The 20,609-nt window shown below is 47.2% G+C and overlaps 1 protein-coding gene across 2 annotated transcripts in view; it reads left to right on the top strand.

The window, feature by feature from the left end:
• The window catches only part of EPB41L4A (erythrocyte membrane protein band 4.1 like 4A), an 85,982-nt gene that overhangs the window by 56,267 nt on the left and 9,106 nt on the right, over positions 1-20,609 (top strand). For both annotated transcript variants that reach the window (XR_015061927.1, XM_085896234.1), the window contains exons 12-16: positions 3,575-3,684; positions 16,391-16,490; positions 16,706-16,780; positions 19,315-19,416; positions 19,568-19,624. Coding sequence is in view for 1 of the 2 variants with exons in the window: in XM_085896234.1 (XP_085752360.1) it covers positions 3,575-3,684; positions 16,391-16,490; positions 16,706-16,780; positions 19,315-19,416; positions 19,568-19,624 (444 nt within the window). In the remaining variant the exon portion in view is untranslated. The remainder of the gene's footprint in view (positions 1-3,574; positions 3,685-16,390; positions 16,491-16,705; positions 16,781-19,314; positions 19,417-19,567; positions 19,625-20,609) is intronic.

The following is a 20,609-nucleotide window of genomic DNA, read 5'->3' as shown; positions in this document are numbered from 1 at the left end:
AGTTCTTCTTATGCTATCATTCTTTTGCGGTCCCCTGTCACGCTGTATCGAACGATTTCATTCCTTCTCTTATATAAATATATAAAGGTGCTTATCACAATAATAACAAGATTTTTACATTTAAAATAATAAGTACGCTTTTTAATTGTTTTTCAACTGAAAAAGCAAAAATTGCATATTTTAACATTAGTGTACTCATTTGCTTCACCACACACGCTGTATTGAAGGATTTCACTTCAGGAGTGGGAAGGACAAAGTAGTGGAGAACAGAGACATTAGGAGATCTGTGGAAGGGAGAGGGAATGGGGTGGGGAACATGGGGAATACAAGATGGACAATACAGGGACTTTCAGGAAGGAAAGCAGGGAATTTGAAGGAGGTGGGCTTGGGTGGATTATCGGGGGTAGAAAAGATCGAGGATTTGGATGGAGAATGATAAGAGGTGGTGGTGAACAGCTGTTTTGAAGGCCTGGAGGGAAGAATGGGATTGGATAGAGTGAGGGAGTTTATGCCAAAGGCGGGAAAAAAGAGGAATGAAAGAGTGAAGGTGAGCAGTGATTCGTGATTTTGGTAGTTTTACCAGAAGGGGATTGTTGGCGGACCTTTAGCGCCCTGCGGAAATATGGGATGGGCAGGTCACAGACAGAGAAGGGGGTGCGAGGCTGGAGAGGAGACGGTAGAAGAAAGAAAGGCCACCGACCTCCCAGTGGTAAAAGAGTGAGAGACCTAAAGACTCAGCTTCACGGGCGATACCGATGATCCTAAATGCCTTGGTTTCCACAGCGTGAAGCCGAGAAAGGTGGGAGGCAGGAGCACCAGCCCAGAGGGGAGAGCAGTACTCCATCAGGCTGTAGACAAAAGCTTTGTAAGTGGTCAGGAGTTCAGGTGGGCCAAGGAAGGACTTTGCATGACGGAGGATTCTCAGTCGGTGACTGGCTTTGGAGGCGAGGTTTGAAATGTGGCTTTCCCAGGAAAGGTCATGGCAGATAGTGAGACCCAGAAGCTTGAAAGAAAGGACTTCCTCCAGAGGATTGTTGAGAAAGTGGATGGGGGGATTTTGTAAATGGTCCTTTCGGAGAGACATAGTGAGAGTGTGAGATTTGTCCGGATTGAAAGACATGTTCCACATGTTGGACCAGTTTGTGATTTTACCCAGATCTGCAGTGAGCGAAGAAGCTGCTGCTTGCCGGTCTGAGGGATGACAGATGGTGCGGCAGAGGGTGGAGTCATCAGCAAAGAGATAAATAGGATTTTCCAAAGAGTCAGAGAGATCATTGATGAAAACCAGAAAAAGAACAGGGCCCAGAATGCTACCTTGAGGAACTCCAGCCTGGACAGGAAGAGGGGATGAAAGAACTCTATTTAGGGCCACACGTTGACTGCGACAGGAGAGGAAGTCTGCAAGCCATGAATGGAGATGGCCTTGGATATCCTAAAATTGGGTGCCAAATTTTGTTTATGCAGAAACCACCAAACTAAAACAACACAGTACAGAAATAGAACGGCACTCGGTGGAGCACATACCTCCACCAGGCTGAACAGTTTATGTTTTGTATTCCACTGATCGGCTGGATCTGTATCCGGACCTGCATCAAAATCTAATCGGCTTGTTCTTGTCACCTCCCCAACTCATCCACCAAGTTTTGTCATCATCCGTCCATAACTTTTTGAGACATCGAGACATATTATTTGTCGTTTTTGGCCCCATGTCTTAGTGGTGAAGAACCACTTGCAAAATTAAAAAAATTTATCGGATCCAGATCTTCACCCACATCAAATCGATTTCTTCGTTGTCACATACCCATCCGGTCCACCAAGTTTCATAAAAAATCTATCCATAACTTTTTGAGATTTCCTGCTCACATTCAAACAGACAGACACGGGTGAAAACATGACCTCCGTCCGCCTTAGGTGATGGCGGTAATTATATCTTGTTATAAAATGATGCAAAACTGGTAATGTAAATCACTGACAAGTTAATGACGAGTGCACCTCCAACTATTCATGAAGGTTATGATGATGTGATTATGCAGTGCCTTCAAAAAGTATTCACACCAAACCGATTTTTTTTCACATTTTGTTGGGTTACAGCCTCAATTTAAAATGGATTAAATTTAATTTTGGCACCGATCTCCACAAAATACCCCATAATGACAAAGTGAAAGAATGTTTTTAGAAATTTTTACAAATCGGTTGAAAATGAAAAGTTGAAATGGCTTTCGTCGATAAGTGTTCAACCCCCTGAGTCAATTTTTTTGTCGAAGCGCCTTTGGCAGCGATTACAGCTTTGATTCTTCTTGGGTATGTCTGTATCAGCTTTGCACATCTGGATTTGGGGATTTTCTCCCATTCTTCCTTGCTGATTTGCTTAAACTCTGTCTTGTTGGATGGGGAGCGTCAATGAACAGCAATCTTCAAGTCTTTCTTTAGATTCTCAATGGGATTCAAGTCTGGGCTTTGGCTGGGTCACTCAAAGACTTTCACGTTCCTGGTGTGAAACCATTCCATTGTTGCTTTGGCTGTATACTTGGGTCATTGTTCTGTTGGAACGTAAATCTTCGCCTCAATCTCAGGTCTTTTTTCATTCTGAAGCAAGTTCTCCTCAATGATTTTCCTGTGCAGTATTTGGCTCCATTCGTTTCCTCCACCTTGCAAGTCTCCCAGTCCCTGCCGCTGAAAAGCATCCCCAGTGCACGATGCTGCTACCACCATGCTTTATGGTAGGGATGGTGTTAGGGTTAGAAACTCCAAGTGTGCTGTCGTGTGCCTTTTTCTCAGGAGTGGTTTCCGTCTGGCCACTCTCCCATAAAGCCTAGCTTTGTGAAGTGCTGCAGAGACTGTCGTCCTTCCAGCAGGTTCTCCCATCTCAGCCAAGGAACTCTGTAGTTCTGTCAGAATGGTCATTGGGTTCTTGGTAACCTCCCTGATCAAGGTACTTCTTTCCCAGTTGCTTATTTTGGTTGGACGGCCAGCTCTAGGAAGAGTCTGGGTCGTTCCATATTCTTTCCATTTCCTATTGATGATGGTCATTGTTCTCATGGGAACTTTCACCACTCAAGAAATTGTTTTATACCCTTCCCGAAATGCCTCCTGACAATTCTATCTCGGAGTTTTACTATGGACAGTTCCTTGAACGTCATGGTGGAGTTTCTGCTCTGACGTGTACGGTCAGCTGTGGGACCTTATATAGACAGGTGCGTTTCTTCCTAAATCATGCCCATTCAATTGAATTGGCCACAGGTGGACTCCAATCAAGTTGGCGAGACATCTCAAGGATGATCAAAGGAAATTAGATGCACCTGAGCTCAATTTGGAGTGTCATAACAAAGGGGTTGGCTACTTATTGGTGTAAGACATTTCAGCTTTTCATTTTTAATTAGTTTGTAAAAATTACGAAGAAAAAAAATTGCACTTTAACATTACGGGTATTTTATGTGGATCAGTGACAAAAAAAATTATTGACTGAAATTATTGTTCATATTAAATAATGATAATTTGATATAGCGCTTAACCATTTGATTCTCCTGGACATCTACCGACCTTTAAATAAATGTATGCCGTTCTGCTTTAACAGTGGCCGAACGATGCATGAAGTTGAACGAGACCCGACGTGCCACTTACCCAGACCCTGCCAAGTGGTGCATCGTCGACGCAGCAAGACGTACCCAAGGCGCATGGCACATGGTATGTTCTGCCTCCTCACAAAGGGAATGCAAAGAGGTCATTATTTGGACTAGTTTGTACATTGTGAATTGTTCCAATCAACCAATGCTTTAATTTGGAATTTACTTTTTCTTATAATATTGCACACAAGCCATCAGGACTTAACACAGAATGCTGATTTAAGGGTTTGTGGTGGTGGGGTGAGGAGGGTGTTGTAAATTATATTTTTGACTATCATTGCAATTATAGTTTTAAGAATTGTGTTTTGCAAGATACTTTTTACCCTCGTTGTCATCATGCCGGCTCAGCGAATAATTGCGAGTTGCACTTTAATCTCCTGAGAGTGAAGAGAAAAAGAGCTGTTAACAGGTAGACGTGTGTGCAGACGGACAAGGCTAAGAAGATGGTGGCTTGACGTGATGGAGAGCTGCCATATTGAAGGACTGAAGGAAAGCACAGCAGACAACTTTACATCCATGACTCATAATTGGGAACAAAGAAGTGAAGATGAACAGAAACTTTGCATTCAGTGGTTGACAAGGTTGTGGTTCATGGATGAATCGACCACTTTTCCACTCTGAAATTGTTGGCAGGGTCAGTTCAAGACCAGTCATATCAAGAGTTCTCCCATCATGGATTTCTCAAACTGATTTGCTGACTTGGGCTAGTTTGGGGTGGAGTGGGTTCACAAGTTTGGTGGGAGTCATGCTTGATTTAGTTTGGTCCACAGCAGAAATGTCATTGTCATTAAGGTGCAGGTAAGCACATTATTATTTATTATTTTGTTTCGAAGGGAAAAGAAAATCAATGTCCAGCATTTTCTCCAAAAGAACGGTGCTCTCCAGTTTTTGTCATTAAAATACTTTTAAAGGTCTGCATTGAGAAAAAGTGCTGAAAAATAATTGTAAAACTACAAAATAGAATTCAACGCGAATGTGTTTGGATATGCCTCCACGTGCATTGGATGTCAACTCACTGTTACATTTGATATCAATTAAAGGTCACGTATGAGAGAAAACAGCAGATACTGTACTGCTAACTTGAGTTATAAGCCTGGTATTGGCTTAATAGTTCCAGTGGTTGACTTAAGATTTTAGGGTCTTGAGTTGCACCCCCTGTCGTGCCATGAAATAACACTTTGTGTGTTGACTCAGCCTGTCTTCCTTTTGAGGTCGGCAAAATGACTACCAGCTTATTGGTAACAGGAGCACTTCATCAGCGACACAGCGCTGCTCCCAACAATGATCCAACCAGCATCCACAGGCTGCAGACGAAATGATGACTTCAGTTAAAGGGCACATGACCTTTGACCTTTGGTCTTTTTAACCCAAAATCCCCTCCACGACAGACCATCAGCTGACTTCCAATCAGCAACACCATGGAATCCATCATCGCACTTGACATGAAAATATTTCTTTACTCCAACAACCTCATCTCAGATCACCAATTTGGTTTCAGACCAGGTCACTCGACTCTGGACATGCTGCTTCGACTCACCCAAAAATGGATGGAGACCCTCAATGTCAAAACATGAGTTCAGAGCGGTCTTTGAACATATAGAGTGCCCCCCACACCCCCCTCCCCAACCCCATCTACTTTCTTAACAATCCTCTTGAGGTTCAGTCATTCAAATTCTCTGGCTATCAGTATCAGCAATGGTCTTGGGCAAACCTCATTTCAAAGTTTGCCTCCAAAGCCAGCCGCTGTCTGGGCATCTTCCCTCGTACAAAGTCCTTCCTTGGCACTCCTGATCTCCTATCCACCTCCAAGGCCTTCATCCACAGCTTGATGGAGTACTGCTCTCCCCCCTGGGCTGACTCCCCTGCCTCACATCTTGCTCAGCTTAACGCCATGGAAAAAAAGGCCTTCAAGATCATTGGCTACTGGCTTTGACACCAACACAATTTTTTTTTGTTACTAACCTAGGAATCAAAATGCCACATATATCAAATGAACAGTTTCAAATGGAGCCACCTCGCTGCCATTACAGCATTTCAATTGCATCAGATGTGGCAATAAATGTGAATTGTTGCTCCCAGCTTGCCGGCTCGATGACAGAAGACGCCTTTTGCATTTTTGTTACCTCCATCCCGACCCCGTTTGGAATCCTGTGCGGACACGGGAAACTTGCTCGTGATTAAAAAAAAAAAATGTGTATCATTAAGTCACATTCATGATACAGTATATCCTAAAAAAATTGTATACAGTGTCAAGGCTCATGTAAGAGCTAACACAGAACATATAACAAAGGGAACAGGAAACAAGAGGGAAGCACAAAACAGTAGGGAACAGAGACATGAGGATTTCTGTGGAAGTGAGAGGGATGGGGTGGGGTACATGGGGTAAACAAGATGGACATTACAGGGACTTTCAGGAAGGAAAGCAGGGAATTTTAAGGATGTGGGTTTGGAGTGGATTAACAGGTGCAGAAAAGATCGAGGTTTTGGATGGGGCCTTTTTACAGCCATTTTTCCCTGCCGAGCAGGGGTTAGCTTTTTGTGGGCTCCATGCAACCATGGTTTCCTTCTTGAGGAAATGATTTTATGGCCGGATGCCCTTCCTGACATCAACCCTGGTCGCCTCTTACGACACACAGGGATATGGTACACCTATTCTAACCGGGGCATACACCAGGACCAGTACACTGGTACTCATTTTATCGACCTCGGAAGGATGACAGGCTGAATCAACCCACTGGTGTTAATTCAGTGGCCAACGGAGCTTCAACTCAGAACTCAAGGATCCCAAGCCAGCCACCCTAACCACTAAGCCAATACCAGGCTGCTTTGGATGGGGGAAGATAAGAAATGGTGGTGAACAGCAGTTTTAAAGATCTGGAGGGAAGAGTTGGATTGAAGAGAGTGTGGGAGTTTGTTCCAGAGGTGGAAAAAAAGAGGAATGAAAGAGTGAAGGTGAGCAGTGATTCTTGATTTTGGTGGTTTTACCAGAAGGGGGTTGCTGGCGGACCTTGAGTGCCCTGCGGAAATATGGGATGGGCAGATCACAGACAGAGAAGGGGGTGCGAGGCTGGAGAGGAGACGTTAGAAGAAAGAAAGGCCACCGACCTCCCAGTGGTAAAAGAGTGAGAGACCTAAAGACTCAGCTTCACGGGCGATACCGATGATCCTAAATGCCTTGGTTTTCACAGCGTGAAGCAGAGAAAGGTGTGAGGCTTGTGAGCACAAGCCCAGAGGTGAAAGCAGTACTCCATCAGGCTGTGAATGAAAGCTTTGAATGTGGTCAGGAGCTTACGTGTGCCAAGGAAGGACTTTGCATGATGGAGCATTCCCAGTCAGCGACTGGCTTTGGAGGCCAGCTTGCAAATGTGGCTTTCCCAGCAGAGATCGTTGTAGATAGTGAGACCCAAAAGCTTCAATGAAAGGACCTCTTCAAAGGTATTGTTGAGAAAGTAGACGGGGCGGGGGTGAGGGGGTCCATGTGGCCCTTTCGGAGAGACATCGTGAAGGTGTGAGATTTGTCAGGATTGAAAGACATTTTCAAAGTGTTGGACCAGCTTGTGATTTTTATCCAGATCTACAGAGAGTGAAGAGGCTACTGCTTGCCGATCTAAGAGATGACAGGTGGTATGGCCGAGGATTGAGTCATCAGCAAAGAGATATAGAGGATTTTCCAGAGAGTCAGAGAGATCATTGATGAAAACCAGAAAAGCATGGGCCTAGAACACTGTCTTGAGGAACTCCAGCCTGTACAGGAAAAGGGGATGAGAGAATTCCATGAAGGGCCACACGCTGACTGCGACAGGAGAGGAAGTCTGCAAGCCATGAGTGGAGATTGCCTTGGATACCATAGGAAGAGAGTTTGGTGAGGATGGTAGGGTGCCAGACCGTATTGAAAGCACACGATATATCGAGGGAGATGGCTCTGATCTCATGTCTGGCATTGAGGACCTCCACACATTGTTGTGCAAGCAGAAGCAGCATGTCCAGAGTAGAGTGACTTGGTCTGAATCCAAATTGATGATCGGAAATCAAGCCATTGGAGAGGAAGAAGGATTTTATGTCGGAAGCAATGATGGATTCCATAACCTTGCTGATGATTGAGAGAAGGCTGATTGGTCTGAAGTTGCAGGGATTTGTTTTTGCACCTTTTTTATGCAGAGCAGTAATGTTTGCTGATTTTCAAGCAGATGGCAAATGACCTTGAGCAAATGAGAGTGTGAATAGAACAGAGAGGGTGAGCAAGAGCAGCAGAGCAAGTTTTTTGGACATGTGGGCTGATGCTGTCTGGACGGGTTGCAGAATCTGAGTCGAGGTTTGATAGTGTCGGGGCCGAGGCCAACTACCTCAAGGAAATGAATCAAGTAAGTTCATATACCAGCCGTTTATTTGATAAAACAGAAAGACACTTCTCTGCACAGAAGGAAGACTTCAAACTCCCGATGGTATTGGGAGTTGAAGGCTTAAGGGTGCAGAGCATTTCTGAGCGTTTATATTGTTACGAATCTGTCAGCCATGAGCATTCAACATTCAGGTCCCCATAGCTCAGTTATTTCGATAAGTAAATGTGGATAGACAGCTCCCTTTCCCCTATGTCTAACGAGAATTAAGTGTGCATGCGCTGCGAAGTTATTTTGAGTCAGGGTTTTCTTTTACACTTATAACAACAACACCAACGACACCTGTCTTCGCTTCCTTCCACCATCACCATTACACGCGTGCGTGTCAGCACGAATGTGGGCGGAGTTCACGTCTCTCTCGCCCAATCCGGAGGATGCGAGCAAGGTTGCCGTCGGACGACCAATAGGCACAACCCACGCAGGGCCATGTTACTCTCCTTGTTTGAGGGGCGGTCCGCTGCGACGGCCGTCACGCCCCCCACGGTCCAATCAGTGGACTTGGCGCCCTTTCGGCCAATCACGGGGGTGACGAGCGAATCGCGCGACGCAACCAGCCAATCAGGAGGCGAGTGGCCAGAAAAGAAGCCCCTCCTGCCTGAGGGAAAAGAGTGGTTGTCGGGACGAGCGTGAGGAGAATTTGCGTCCAGTCTGCTAGAGTTTTTGCGTCCTGAGTCGGGTCGAGTGCGCATCTCGGTCTGGTCCACGTCCGACTGCATCACACGCATCCGAGGCGTCTCGTCTGGCGCGTGACAGCGAGCGACCATTTTCCATCGAGGGAGATCGCCTCGTCTCGCCTCCGCTGGATACGGCTGCCCTGGTCTGTGCTTTTGGCGACTGGAGCTCCGGGAAGTTGTGGACGTCCAGCTGCGTGCTCGCGGCCAGATAGCCAGCTGTCCTGACTCCCAGCCAAACTATCCTCCTCGGCTGGAGAGCCGAATAAAGACCATTGGGGTCCCTTTCTTTTGGGTGTGCGTCTGTGTGTGTGCCCGTGTATAAGTAGGAATTGTTAAGTGCTTTTTGCTGTACATGATTGATTGCATTGCTTTGTCAATTTAACTCTGCTCTTCTGTGTTTTCCTCCCACACTATTGTAGATAAGTATTCCTATTGTTCAATGTTTCAGCCCGTTTCTGTCCTTTCCTGCATTGGCTTAGCACGGTGCGTGTTGGGGAAATTAAAAAGGCCGTTGCTGCCGTAGTCGTGCATTTGGACTGACGGGACCTCGGTAACCATCCGCTCGGGTTACGCACGCGTCGAGCACGGTTACGGCTCGTCCCGTTCAAGCTCCGTCGAGGGTGTGAATTCCTCGGGAGGCTCGCCACGTGGGCCTCGAGGTATTTTGAAGTTTGGCAAATAACCCTGTCCCACGCCGTTTACTTATTGACGATTCACGGTCCTGAAAGGGACCCGTACCTTTGGAGTTATCAGAAAGGTACGATCTAGAGTTCGGGTGTTCGGTGGAGCCGACTCTGCTGCTCCATCTAGTGGTCATGCTCGTCGTCGATACCCGACCCACAACAACATACAGTTTTCACCAAGATATCAGATGGAACTTTGTGGACTCTAAATATGCCACATACATTGGTATTAGTCTGTCAAATATGTCACATACAATGGTTTTGGTTTGTTCAAATATGTCACATTCAATGGTTTCGGTTTGTTCAAATATGTCACATACAATGGTTTCAGTTTGTTCAGAGATGCCTCATACAATGGTTTACAATGGTTGGAGTTTGTTTTCCAATACAAGGAGAGTGGTGTGGGGTGGGGGAGGGGGGTAAGAGAGAGTCATTGTTTCATTCTGCTGACGACATGATCACAGGTCAAGAGTTCATTTAACAGATATGACTTAACAATAAGTTATTTAGACTAAAGTAAAGGTCATGTGTGTATTTTCTTACAAGCTCACTCAGCATGTACATTTTTAGCTTTATCAGCATGCATGTCTATTAGCTCTACCAGTAAATCATTTTTAAACGAAGTTAATTAAATCATTTATGAAAATAACTAAGTAAATTTTGCTTTTTACATGATAAAAAGTTCAATTTAATAAACCAGCTCCCACAACAGCAAGTTCTCCACCTTAACAGGAGAAAAGGACACGAAGTCCAGGAACAGCCAAGTGCGACTGGGTAAGGTGAGTACAGAAAGCGATGGGTTTGGGACCCAAGATTTAGAAGCAAACACGGAGCTTAGACATTCAGGCTTTTCATGTGCAGTGTCAGCCATGCAGCCATTTGATGTAATGGAAGGGATGGAATGGGAACATACACCAGAAACACACTTACCCAGATGCCACAAGGATTTGGAGGAGGGAGACAAGTTTGAGAGTTCAGACTTGAGTTTAGAAAGATGTTGTTTCCTGGCTCTTTTGAGGGTACACACACACACACACACACACACACACACACACACACACACACACACACACACACACACACACACATACACACACACACACACGTTCCGAGCTTTGTGGAAGAAAATGAGATTGTCTTCCATCAAGCGAAGGCAGGTTGTTTTTTGACAACTGCCTCACCACAATCTTCAGTGTACCACGGGCAGGAGGACAGGTAGGACAACTGAAGACAACATGGGATAAATCTGTGCATGAGAGAGAGCAAATTTCTTTGAAACAATTCCCAGGATGAGTTGACGTCGAAGAGAGTAGAAATGGGAGATCAGTCTCGAAGTTTGATGGCTGCTTGAAGTCCCTGCCAGTTGGCCTGACTGAAATGCCAGACTCGTCGGCGCTGATGTGGTTCTCTAATAATGGCCAGAGATGACCACTTTAACAAGCACATGATCAGATGAACCGATTGGAGCAGAACAAGAACAGCAGACATTTTCTGGGAAATTGGTCAAAATCCAACGTAGAAGAGATGGAGTACCGTTGGCTGAGATCCAGGTTGGAAGGAAGGAACTGGGTAGAAGAGGCAGGAGGACGATAACGGATGAGGTATGAAAACGGTGAAATATTGCACCAACAGCAGAGTATGTAATCATGTGATTTCTTATGCTTCTGAAGGTTCGGATTCTCGGTGTTGGACTAGTCCATTGCTTATCAGGTCAGGTATGGGAGCATGTGCCAGAACAGCGCGTCGCTGCGTCCACTTTCCGCCGGTACTCCAGGGGCCTCCGTCTGGCCATCCTCCAGGCAGATGCCAGGCCCATCCCCATCTCCTTGAGATGATGGTCAACCTGCTGCAACCATGAGGCACGTGGTCGGCCCACTGGCCTCCTCCACTCGTGAGACTCCCTCGCTGAGAGAATCTGGTGAGCAGGATCAGCGTCAGGAAAACGAGCCACATGTCCATACAGCCGCAGCTGACGCTCACGGACTATGCAGGTAACAAATCTCATCCGAGTCTCTCTCAGCAACCGCTCGTTGGACACAAAATCCGACCAGCGATAGCCGAGGATTCTCCGAAGAGACCTGGTACCAAAGGAATTAAGTCTCCGTCTCAGATCCTTGGTCAAAGTCCAAGTCTCGCACCCATAGAGCAAGACTGGAAGTACCAAGGACCTGAAGACTCGGACTTTCGTCCTCCCGCACAGGTACCGGCAGCGCCACACCCCATGATCCAGTGAATCCATGACTCCCCAGGCCCGACCCAGACGTCTATTGACCTCCGGCTCACAACCTGCGGAGACATGAATATCACTGCCAAGGTAAGTGAATCTATCCACGACCTCAACATCCTCACCACAAACAGACACAGACAGGACAGCAGCATCCAAGATATCACCGAAAGCCTGGATCTTTGTTTTGACCCAAGAAATCCGTAATCCCAACGGCTCCGACTCCTCATTCAGCACCTCGAGGGCCCCCAAGAGGATGTCTAAAGTCTCCGCAAAGATGACGGCATCATCTGCAAAATCAAGGTCCGAGATATTGACATTGCCAAACGATGCACCGCAACTTGATCTCTCCGACATCCTCCCAAAAATCCAGTCCATACAAGTGCTGAAAAGTGTGGGGGCAAGTACACATCCCTGACGAACTCCAGTAACAACTGGAAATAAGTCAGAGGCGGTACCACCACACTTCACAGCACTCTCAGTACCAGAGTAGAGTTCAGACATCAGATCGATCAGTTTCGGTGGCACCCCACGAAGACCAAGAATCCTCCAGAGGACATCCCGATTCACTGAATCGAACGCTTTACAGAGATCAACATAGGCTGCAAGCAGCCCCTGCCGAAACTCTCGTCTGCGTTCGGTGAGGACACGAAGTGCAAGGATACGGTCAATCGTTGACCTCTTTGGTGTAAAGCCTGACTGCTCTGGACGCTGGTGCTCAAGCAGATGGTGGCGAACCCTATCAAGAATTATCCGAGCAAAGACCTTGCCCGGCACTGAGAGCAGCGTCACCCCTCGGTAGTTGTTGCAGTCTTGGCGATCACCCTTCCCTTTCCAGAGAGGGACAACAAGGCCCCTCTTCCAGTCAGTTGGGATGATGCCTGTGTTCCAGGCAGAGCACAAAACTGCATGCAACGACGCGAGTACAGCATTTCCACCAGCCTTGAGAAGTTCGGCATGGATGCCACAGATCCCTGGAGCTTTGCCCCGTTTCAACTGGTTCACCGCAGCCCGTGTTTCCACAAGCGATGGTGGACCACAGTTGATTCGAGGGTCAGCAACAGGGATTGTAACACCCTTGACGTCCAACTCGACAGCTGGGGGATCAGCCTGGTACAACCGCTCAAAGTAACCGGCCCAGCGGGCCTTCACTTCAGACTCCTCTGTCAAGAGCCTACCACTCTCTGCTCGAACTGCAGTGCTCCGAGGGATGGGCTTGGATGAACGTAATGCGCGAATTCCCCTGTAAGCGGGACGAGAATCACCTGTCCACAGGTGATGCTCTACCCCTCACAGATTCCTCGCACATAGGCCTCCTTGTCCACCCTCAGTGCACGTACAGTTTTACGCCTCAGCTCCCTGAACAGCTCAGCTCTGCCATTCAGCCTGGCCCTGCGACTCTGGTCAATGGTATCCAGTGTCCCTTGAGAGACAAAATTCTTCTTTGCCCTGCGGTGAACTCCAAGGCATCCACCGGCAACATCAAGGACGGTGGTCTTGAAGGTGCTCCACAACTCTTCAGGACCCCCAAAGCACCCAGACCCCCAAGTGTCCACTCAGCCTGTTCGCAAACTCCTCAGCTACTCTCTCATCCCTGAGCTTGGCAACATCCAGCCTAGGCTGGGATGGTACCATTCTCCAGGATTTAAGGTGCAGCTTTAGAGTTGCTACAACAAGCCTGTGGTCAGTATTGAGGAACTGAGCACTCCGGTAGACCCTGCAGTTCTGGATCATCCTCCAACGACCGTCAATGAGGACATGGTCAATCTCCTTTGCCACACCGCCAGCGTTGGAATACCAAGTCCAGCGATGAGCTTGCGGGCGCTGAAACCATGAACCAGCCACCCTAAGTCCATGACTTCTTGCAAAGTCAAGGAACTTAGTGCTATTCTGGTTCATAGTACCTGACCCATGGGGACCAACACACACCTCATAACCATCCCTATCAGTTCCAGTCGATGCATTGAAATCCCCCAAGACTAGAAGTGTATCTCGTCTGGGGCACTGATCAACCACAGACTCGAGTGTGGCGTAGAATGCATCCTTCACGGTAAGATCACTCGCCTCAGTCGGAGCATAAATAGAGACCAGGGAAATGACACCTAAGGAGTGACGAATCCTTAATCTCATAATACGCTCGTTGACCGGTGTTACCTCAATTATCATTGGGGTCAGCTTATTGGACACAGCTACAGCAACTCCTTGGGTATGGTAACCATCAGAGCGACCAGACCAATAGTAGGTGTAACCACCCACCATTATCTCGCCGCAATCCGGTCTCCGAACCTCAGAGAGAGCTGCAATCCCGATGTCCAAACGCTTGAGCTCAGATGATAACAGAGACAGGTGATCATCCTCTCTTAGGGATAGGACATTCCAGGCACCCACCCGAAGGGACCGCCTCAGGTTAACCCAAGGAGACCGCCGTCTGGTGGACGACACCTCAGCACCACTCCGACACACTCTCCCGCAATCTGACCCAGGGATGTTACCCCGTGGTTTCCCTCCTATCAAAGATTGGGGGTCCCGAAGGCTTTGCCCCAATCCCATCATCCGGTGAGCTGCCCTGCGAAGGGAAGCTGCACAGGAGGTACTCCCACGGAGTGGGTTTTCAGATTTTTTTGCGTTTTTGCGTTTTGCGGAATGAAGCGTTTTACGGTGGCTGGAGTGCAAATCCTGCCACCAACCTCCTAATAAGAAGTAACCCAACTGCAGGAGGACGTCCGCAGACACAGTTGGGCACTAGATATGGATGGCCGTTGGCTCACAAGGAGCTCCTCCGCCCTTTGACAGGTTTTGTTTTTAATCCTGCTGGGTGTCCATATCCAAACACCCTCCTCACCAGAAAACCTGGTGGGGGAGACGGTTTAGTCGCCGACAACCCGACCATGGAACAGGTTAGTACAGGTTTACATGGTACCTGTAGCAGGTCACAGATCGAACCTGACCTGACTCGGACCTGACCTGACATTGCTTATGACGTTTGACATCAGGGGGCCCAGTGTCCTCTTCACCTTACCACCATTTATCTGAGTGTTTGTAGACTGGGTGAGTTTGTTCGAGAAGCATTGAATCTGCCAGAATTCTGTGCCCTAACCTTGGATGAACTTTGAACCCTGCACAGACAATCTTTGGTTTAATGTATACTGAACAAAAATATAAACGCACCAAGCGCAAAAATATAAACGCACCAAGCGATTGTTACTATTTTACCTCGAACTCATTAATACTAAATCTTCACAACAATTTGGTTATAGAATCCATGACAATTGAGCATTAAATTTCAAAGAGTTCCTTGAGAATTCTGGCGACAGTCTTTGCGCTAGAACAGCCGACACAACCGAGGTGTCACTGTCAGAGTTCACACAGTCAGTAGCGGGTGTGTCCACCGTTGGCGTCGCGCAGAGCGGTGCATCTCCGGCGCATGGACATCACCAGATTATCGATGGTGGCCTGAGGGATGTTTTCCCATTCCTCCTGGAGAGCCACACGAAGCTGGCGGACGTTCTCTGGGACTGCGTAACGTTGTCGTACGCGTCGATCAAGAACGTCCCAAAGGTGCTCGAAGGGCGACATGTCGGGAGAATATGGAGGCCAGTCGAGGACATCAATGTCCTCCTCACCGAGGAAATCCATGCAGATCCTGGCAACATGGGGGCGAGCATTGTCGTGCTGAAACGTCACATGGTGAAGGCGCACAAACGGCACGACGATGGGTCTGAGTATCTCGTCCCTGTTCCGCTGCCCGTTCAAGTTGCCTTCAATGAAATGAAGGCGAGTGCGCTCTCCATGGCATATGCCTGCCCACACCATAACACTGGCACCACCGTGTGACACCCGACGAAGGACATTGGCGTCGGTGTAGCGCTCCCCAGCCCGACGCCAGACACGGAGTCTGCCATCAGCCCGATACAGCTGGAACCGCGACTCATCGGTGAACAGCACTCTCCTCCATCGTGCGAGGGTCCAGCGCAAGTGAACATTTGCCCAGTTCAGTCGGGTCTGACGCCGGACTGCAGTGAGGTCGAGTCCCCAGTGTGGTCGGCGGGCTCGGAGGTTGGCCTCCCTCAAGCGGTTACGCACCGTCTGGGCTGAAATGCGTCTGTTATGCAGCCCGACAGTCTCATCGGCAGTCCTCGTGGCCGGTCGGAGTCGATCCCGGAGATGTTGCAGCCTCATGTGACGATCCTGACCGGCGGTGGTCACACGTGGTCGCCGGGCATGTGGGCGGTTCACGGTGCTTCCAGTCTCTCTGAGGCGCGTTCTCAGGCGGCTAATGGTGGAGTGGTGGACATTGAAGTGTGCTGCAACGGCCCGTACTGACGTCCCAGCATTCAGCATGCCAATGGCGCGCTCCCTCAAGATTTGTGACATCTGTGGCATGTTGACATTTGGCACCAGTCCACATTTTGGGGAGGCCTTTTATAGGGCAAGCTATAGGGAGTGTTTGTGTCCTGGTCACGCTCACTGACCATCACTCTGTCAAGCCCCATGGTGCTCATGGGAAGGATTACTCAACGTGTGAGTCCACACACTCAGAGTGGTCAATTTCAATGGGAACATCTGTCTTGAGCAAAACAAAGGAACCATTGCTCAAACATATCATCGGTTTGACCATTTTCCCATAATGGCAATCTTGACTTAGATATTTAGGTTGGTGCGTTTATATTTTTGTTCAGTATACTTAAGAGTTTCCTAATAATAGACACTTTGGGTCTTCACTTGACTCATTGTTGTTGTGGATGTCCATGTTCACACTTTTGTCTTTGTCTCCACACTTCCTCCATAGCTGTTGTGATACCAAAGGCCGTTTCCACTAACGTCGCCCATCTGAACGGAGATGGTTTGATCGTGGTTCAGCCGCCATATGTAGTCCGAAGACAAGGCAGGTTGGTTGGTGTCTGTCTGTCTGTCTATCTGTCTGTATTCCTGCTTAAAAACACCTTTTATTTTTACTTTAAATGCTTCCATTGTAAATGATGTTAATGCTACTCATATTGTCGCATGTTTTCGTTGAATTATAAGATATTTGAGTAAATCTGAACAGAAGAAGCTATTGATCTGTAAAATCTGCTGAAAACTAATCGTTTTGTGTGATTGACAGTGGTCCCTATAACGGATCAGAGGTTGCTTTGACCAACAAGAACAAAGCACCATGGGACAAAGATGCCGCCATGAGGTAAAGCATTCTTGTTTTGAAGCCCATGTGACTATTCCAGAGATTTCAGTGATCGACGCCTTCATTTACCTCGAGGACTTAATTCGTATGTACGCCTGCAAACTCTTGTATACAGTAATATCCCGATTTACAAACTTTCAATCTTACGAACTACATTTTTTTTAAAACTAAAAATTCGATTCATGTCCTCAAATTGCGACATTACGAACTTTTGCTCAACTTCAATCAACGAAGTTTTCAACTCCGAATTTAAAACACGACGTCGTGTTCTTTTGATCAAAAGCTTTGATTGTGTAATTTAAAATGAACTCTGATCTCGCTAAAACGGCACAGCAGCACTCGCTTAAATCCGGGATGTTGACATCAGAGCGTCGCTTCCCTCATTCTCTCCTTCACGGTTACGTCGTCACGTTCGTGCTGAAGTGCAGTGTGAAAGTGCATTTTATTTGCTCAAACATTCTTGTACATTACATTTTCTTTCTCTCTCTCTCTCGACCTCTCTCGACCTCTCTCGACCTCTCTCGACCTCTCTCGACCTCTCTCTCGACCTCTCTCTCGACCTCTCTCGACCTCTCTCTCGACCTCTCTCTCGACCTCTCTCTCGACCTCTCTCGACCTCTCTCTCGACCTCTCTCTCGACCTCTCTCTCGACCTCTCTCTCGACCTCTCTCTCGACCTCTCTCTCTCTCTCTCGACCTCTCTCTCTCTCTCTCTCTCTCTCTCTCTCTCTCTCGTCCTCTCTCCCTCTCTCTCTACCTCTCTCTCTCTCTCTCTCTCTCGACCTCTCTCTCTCTCTCTCTCTCTCTCTCTCTCTCTCTCTCTCTCTCTCTCTCTCTCTCTCGACCTCTCTCTCTCTCTCTCTCTCTCGATCTCTCTCGACCTCTCTCTCTCTCTCTCTCTCGACCTCTCTCTCTCTCTCTCTCTCGTCCTCTCTCTCTCTCTCTCTCGACCTCTCTCTCTCTCTCTCTCTCGACACCTCTCTCTCTCGACCTCTCGATCTCTCGACCTCTCGATCTCTCGACCTCTCGACCTGACGACCTCTCTCGACCTCTCTCTCTCTCGACCTCTCTCTCGACCTCTCTCTCTCTCTCTCTCTCTCTCTCTCTCCTTACTTGTACACTGGTACTCATTTTGCCAACCCCAGAAGGATGACAGGCTGAGTCAACCTCCTGATGTATTTTAATTCAGTGGCCAACGGGGCTTGAACTCAGGACCCTATAATCCCAAGCTGCCACCCTAACCACTAAGCCAACACCAGGCTTATTGCATTGCTGTACTGTATTCATCCATAACTATGGCTCATAAAAAGAAGATAAGTGCTCAAGGAAGTGATACGAGTGGAAAGAAAGATAGGAAAGCAGGTATCGTTTGAAAGTAAACTAAAAATTCTTCAAAAGGTTGACGCCGGTTCCTGCCTTACGGATATTGCACGTGACTTTTGCTTTGCAAATATAATGGTGATTAGAAAACGCAACAACAAAGAAAAGAAAAAAAAATCATGGTACGTGCTGAATGTGTGACACCTTGCTGCAGTGCAGTGAAATTCACCAAAACACATTGCTCTTTCATGGAAAACGTGGAGCGCTTGCCAAGTGTTTGGATTGATAGCCAAACTCAAAAACAAATGTTCATGTTAACCCAATGGTCATTATTTTTTTAAAAAAGGCCAACAGCCTTTTCAAAGACTTAAAGTGCAGTGATGGTGAAAGTTCCACGATGGAGACTTTTTGTGCGAGTGACGGGTGGGTTTCACGAATGAGGGTCCACTATGGTGAATTTTGGTGCAAATGAAAGGTAATTTTCACATGTTTAAGAGGCACCATAGCTTGGTGTTGCATTATGCCTGGTGTTGGCTTCACGCTTTGGGTGGTGGGCTTGGGATTCTAGAGTCCTGAGTTGAAATCCCGCTTGGCTGTTGAATTAATACCAGGTGGGGTTGACTCATCCTGATATCCTTCCGAAGTCGGCAAAATGAGTACCATCTTGCTGGAATGATTGAGCCATTCGAGTATCCTATGTCGGAGTGGCGACCCGTCCAGGATTGTGCCCAATAGCCCAAGAGACTGCATCGGCAGCACAGACACTCTGCACAGAGAGAGTATGTTCCCAATGGATGGATGGATAGCTTGCATTGCTTGAAAGTGACATTCGTGTTACTTATTCTCACTATTATTACTGCACCTTTTAACAATACTTTCTCCATTATTATTGAATTTTGGGGTGGAAATTTTTTTATGGGGGGAACACATCCCCCCACTATCTCATTATATCTATTGGAAAATATCTCGCAATTTCCGAACTTTCGATTTTAGAACTTGTTTTCAGGAACGCATGTTGTTCATAAACCAAGACATTTCTGTACATGTAATCATGACAATATATGTTGTGCCAGCAAACGGTACCGTGTGACGGAAATGATTCACAGTGAAATTGGATCGCTTTTACTCGTATCTATATATACTGTATATTATTTTTTTTTTTCCCCTTTTTGAGTGGAGAGCAACTCACTGCTTATTTTCCTTTGTCTCATTCAGTGGCTTATTCGGTTCCCGTGGCAAGTCACCGAAATTCCCACGGCAGCAATCTCGCCCTCCTCCTGGAAGTGGGGCCGAACCTTGTCGACAAGATCATCATAGGCAAGAGAAAACCGCTCGTGTTGTTATTTTCTATATGTTTTTTTTTTTCTTTCTTTATTCTTTTATCCCTCCGTTTGTATACCTTTTCATTCTTCCTTACCTGGTCTAGAACTGAGTGAGCTGCACCTCACCTCATCTCAATGCTGTGCAGGCGATCGGTTGGGGGCCGAAGCGGTGATTCGGAGCCAGGGCGACATCGAAAGCGCAGGTACGACGAACAGACAAGAGGCTCTTACACTTCATAGATCCATACGTCAATGGCACCGGGTAGAGCGAGCGGAGGGTGAAGTTCTTTCTCGTCTGATTTGCATTCGCACTCGAGATGGTGCTTACTTTTGTGTGTTGCATCACATAATTTGATGCATTCCCCTTTTTCCTACAATTCTGTGCTTTAAGTTGATCATACCTTCCTTGTTTACAATTACTTGATGTGCAGTAGTTTAATAGGAGGAGGACATCATGCAAAAAATTAATGAAATAAGACGATTACAGCAGAGGCCATCTCATGTGATGACGTCATCTCCAAAGCCCAGCTTCTGACTATTTAAACCTTTGACCTGACCTGGGTTGTTTGAACGTGTAAATCTTGCCGTTGAACTGCCTGCTCATCACTGCAGATGTAAACGCAGCTTCAGGGCGGGCCGACCCGGTGCCGTTGGCCATTAAGGTATGGTGTAGATGACATCAGAAAACCCACCACCCTTTTGCTACATTGAACTTGATTGGAAGAAGCAACCCACAACGCCTTTTGGCAAAAGAGAGCATTACATGCTGTTATCTTAGTCGAGTTTTAAATTTCTCATAGTTGCACCTCAATGACTATGCAATCAGCAGACAAGTTTCGTAATGAAATCCCACTCACATATGCATTTGCTCAAGGCAAGTCAATAATTAAATTAATTTGGAACTAAAGGCTGTTTTCGTGTCTTTGTGTGACGCCGGCCCACCTTTATGGTCTCTAAACGGTGTCACTGACAGGGAGGCAACAACAGAGGTTGCAGGTCTGTGAGAACAACTGGGTCAGCAGGATTGTGAGAGTGTTGAGGGTGGATAGAAGGAAGATGAATAAACTGACGGAGGAGATTGGTGTGCAGATGAGCTTGATGGGGAGATTGGTAAAAATGGGCTGAACACGTGGTGTGGATGGGGGAAGAGGGATTGTCAAAGAGAGCGCATAGATTGAGGCGGTGAGG

This window comes from Eptatretus burgeri, chromosome 9 (genome assembly GCF_056783735.1).
Source record: "Eptatretus burgeri isolate ZD-2024b chromosome 9, Ebu_testis_v1, whole genome shotgun sequence".
In the NCBI taxonomy this organism is placed as follows: Eukaryota; Metazoa; Chordata; class Myxini; order Myxiniformes; family Myxinidae; genus Eptatretus; species Eptatretus burgeri.
This window is presented reverse-complemented; position numbering and strand designations above follow the sequence as displayed.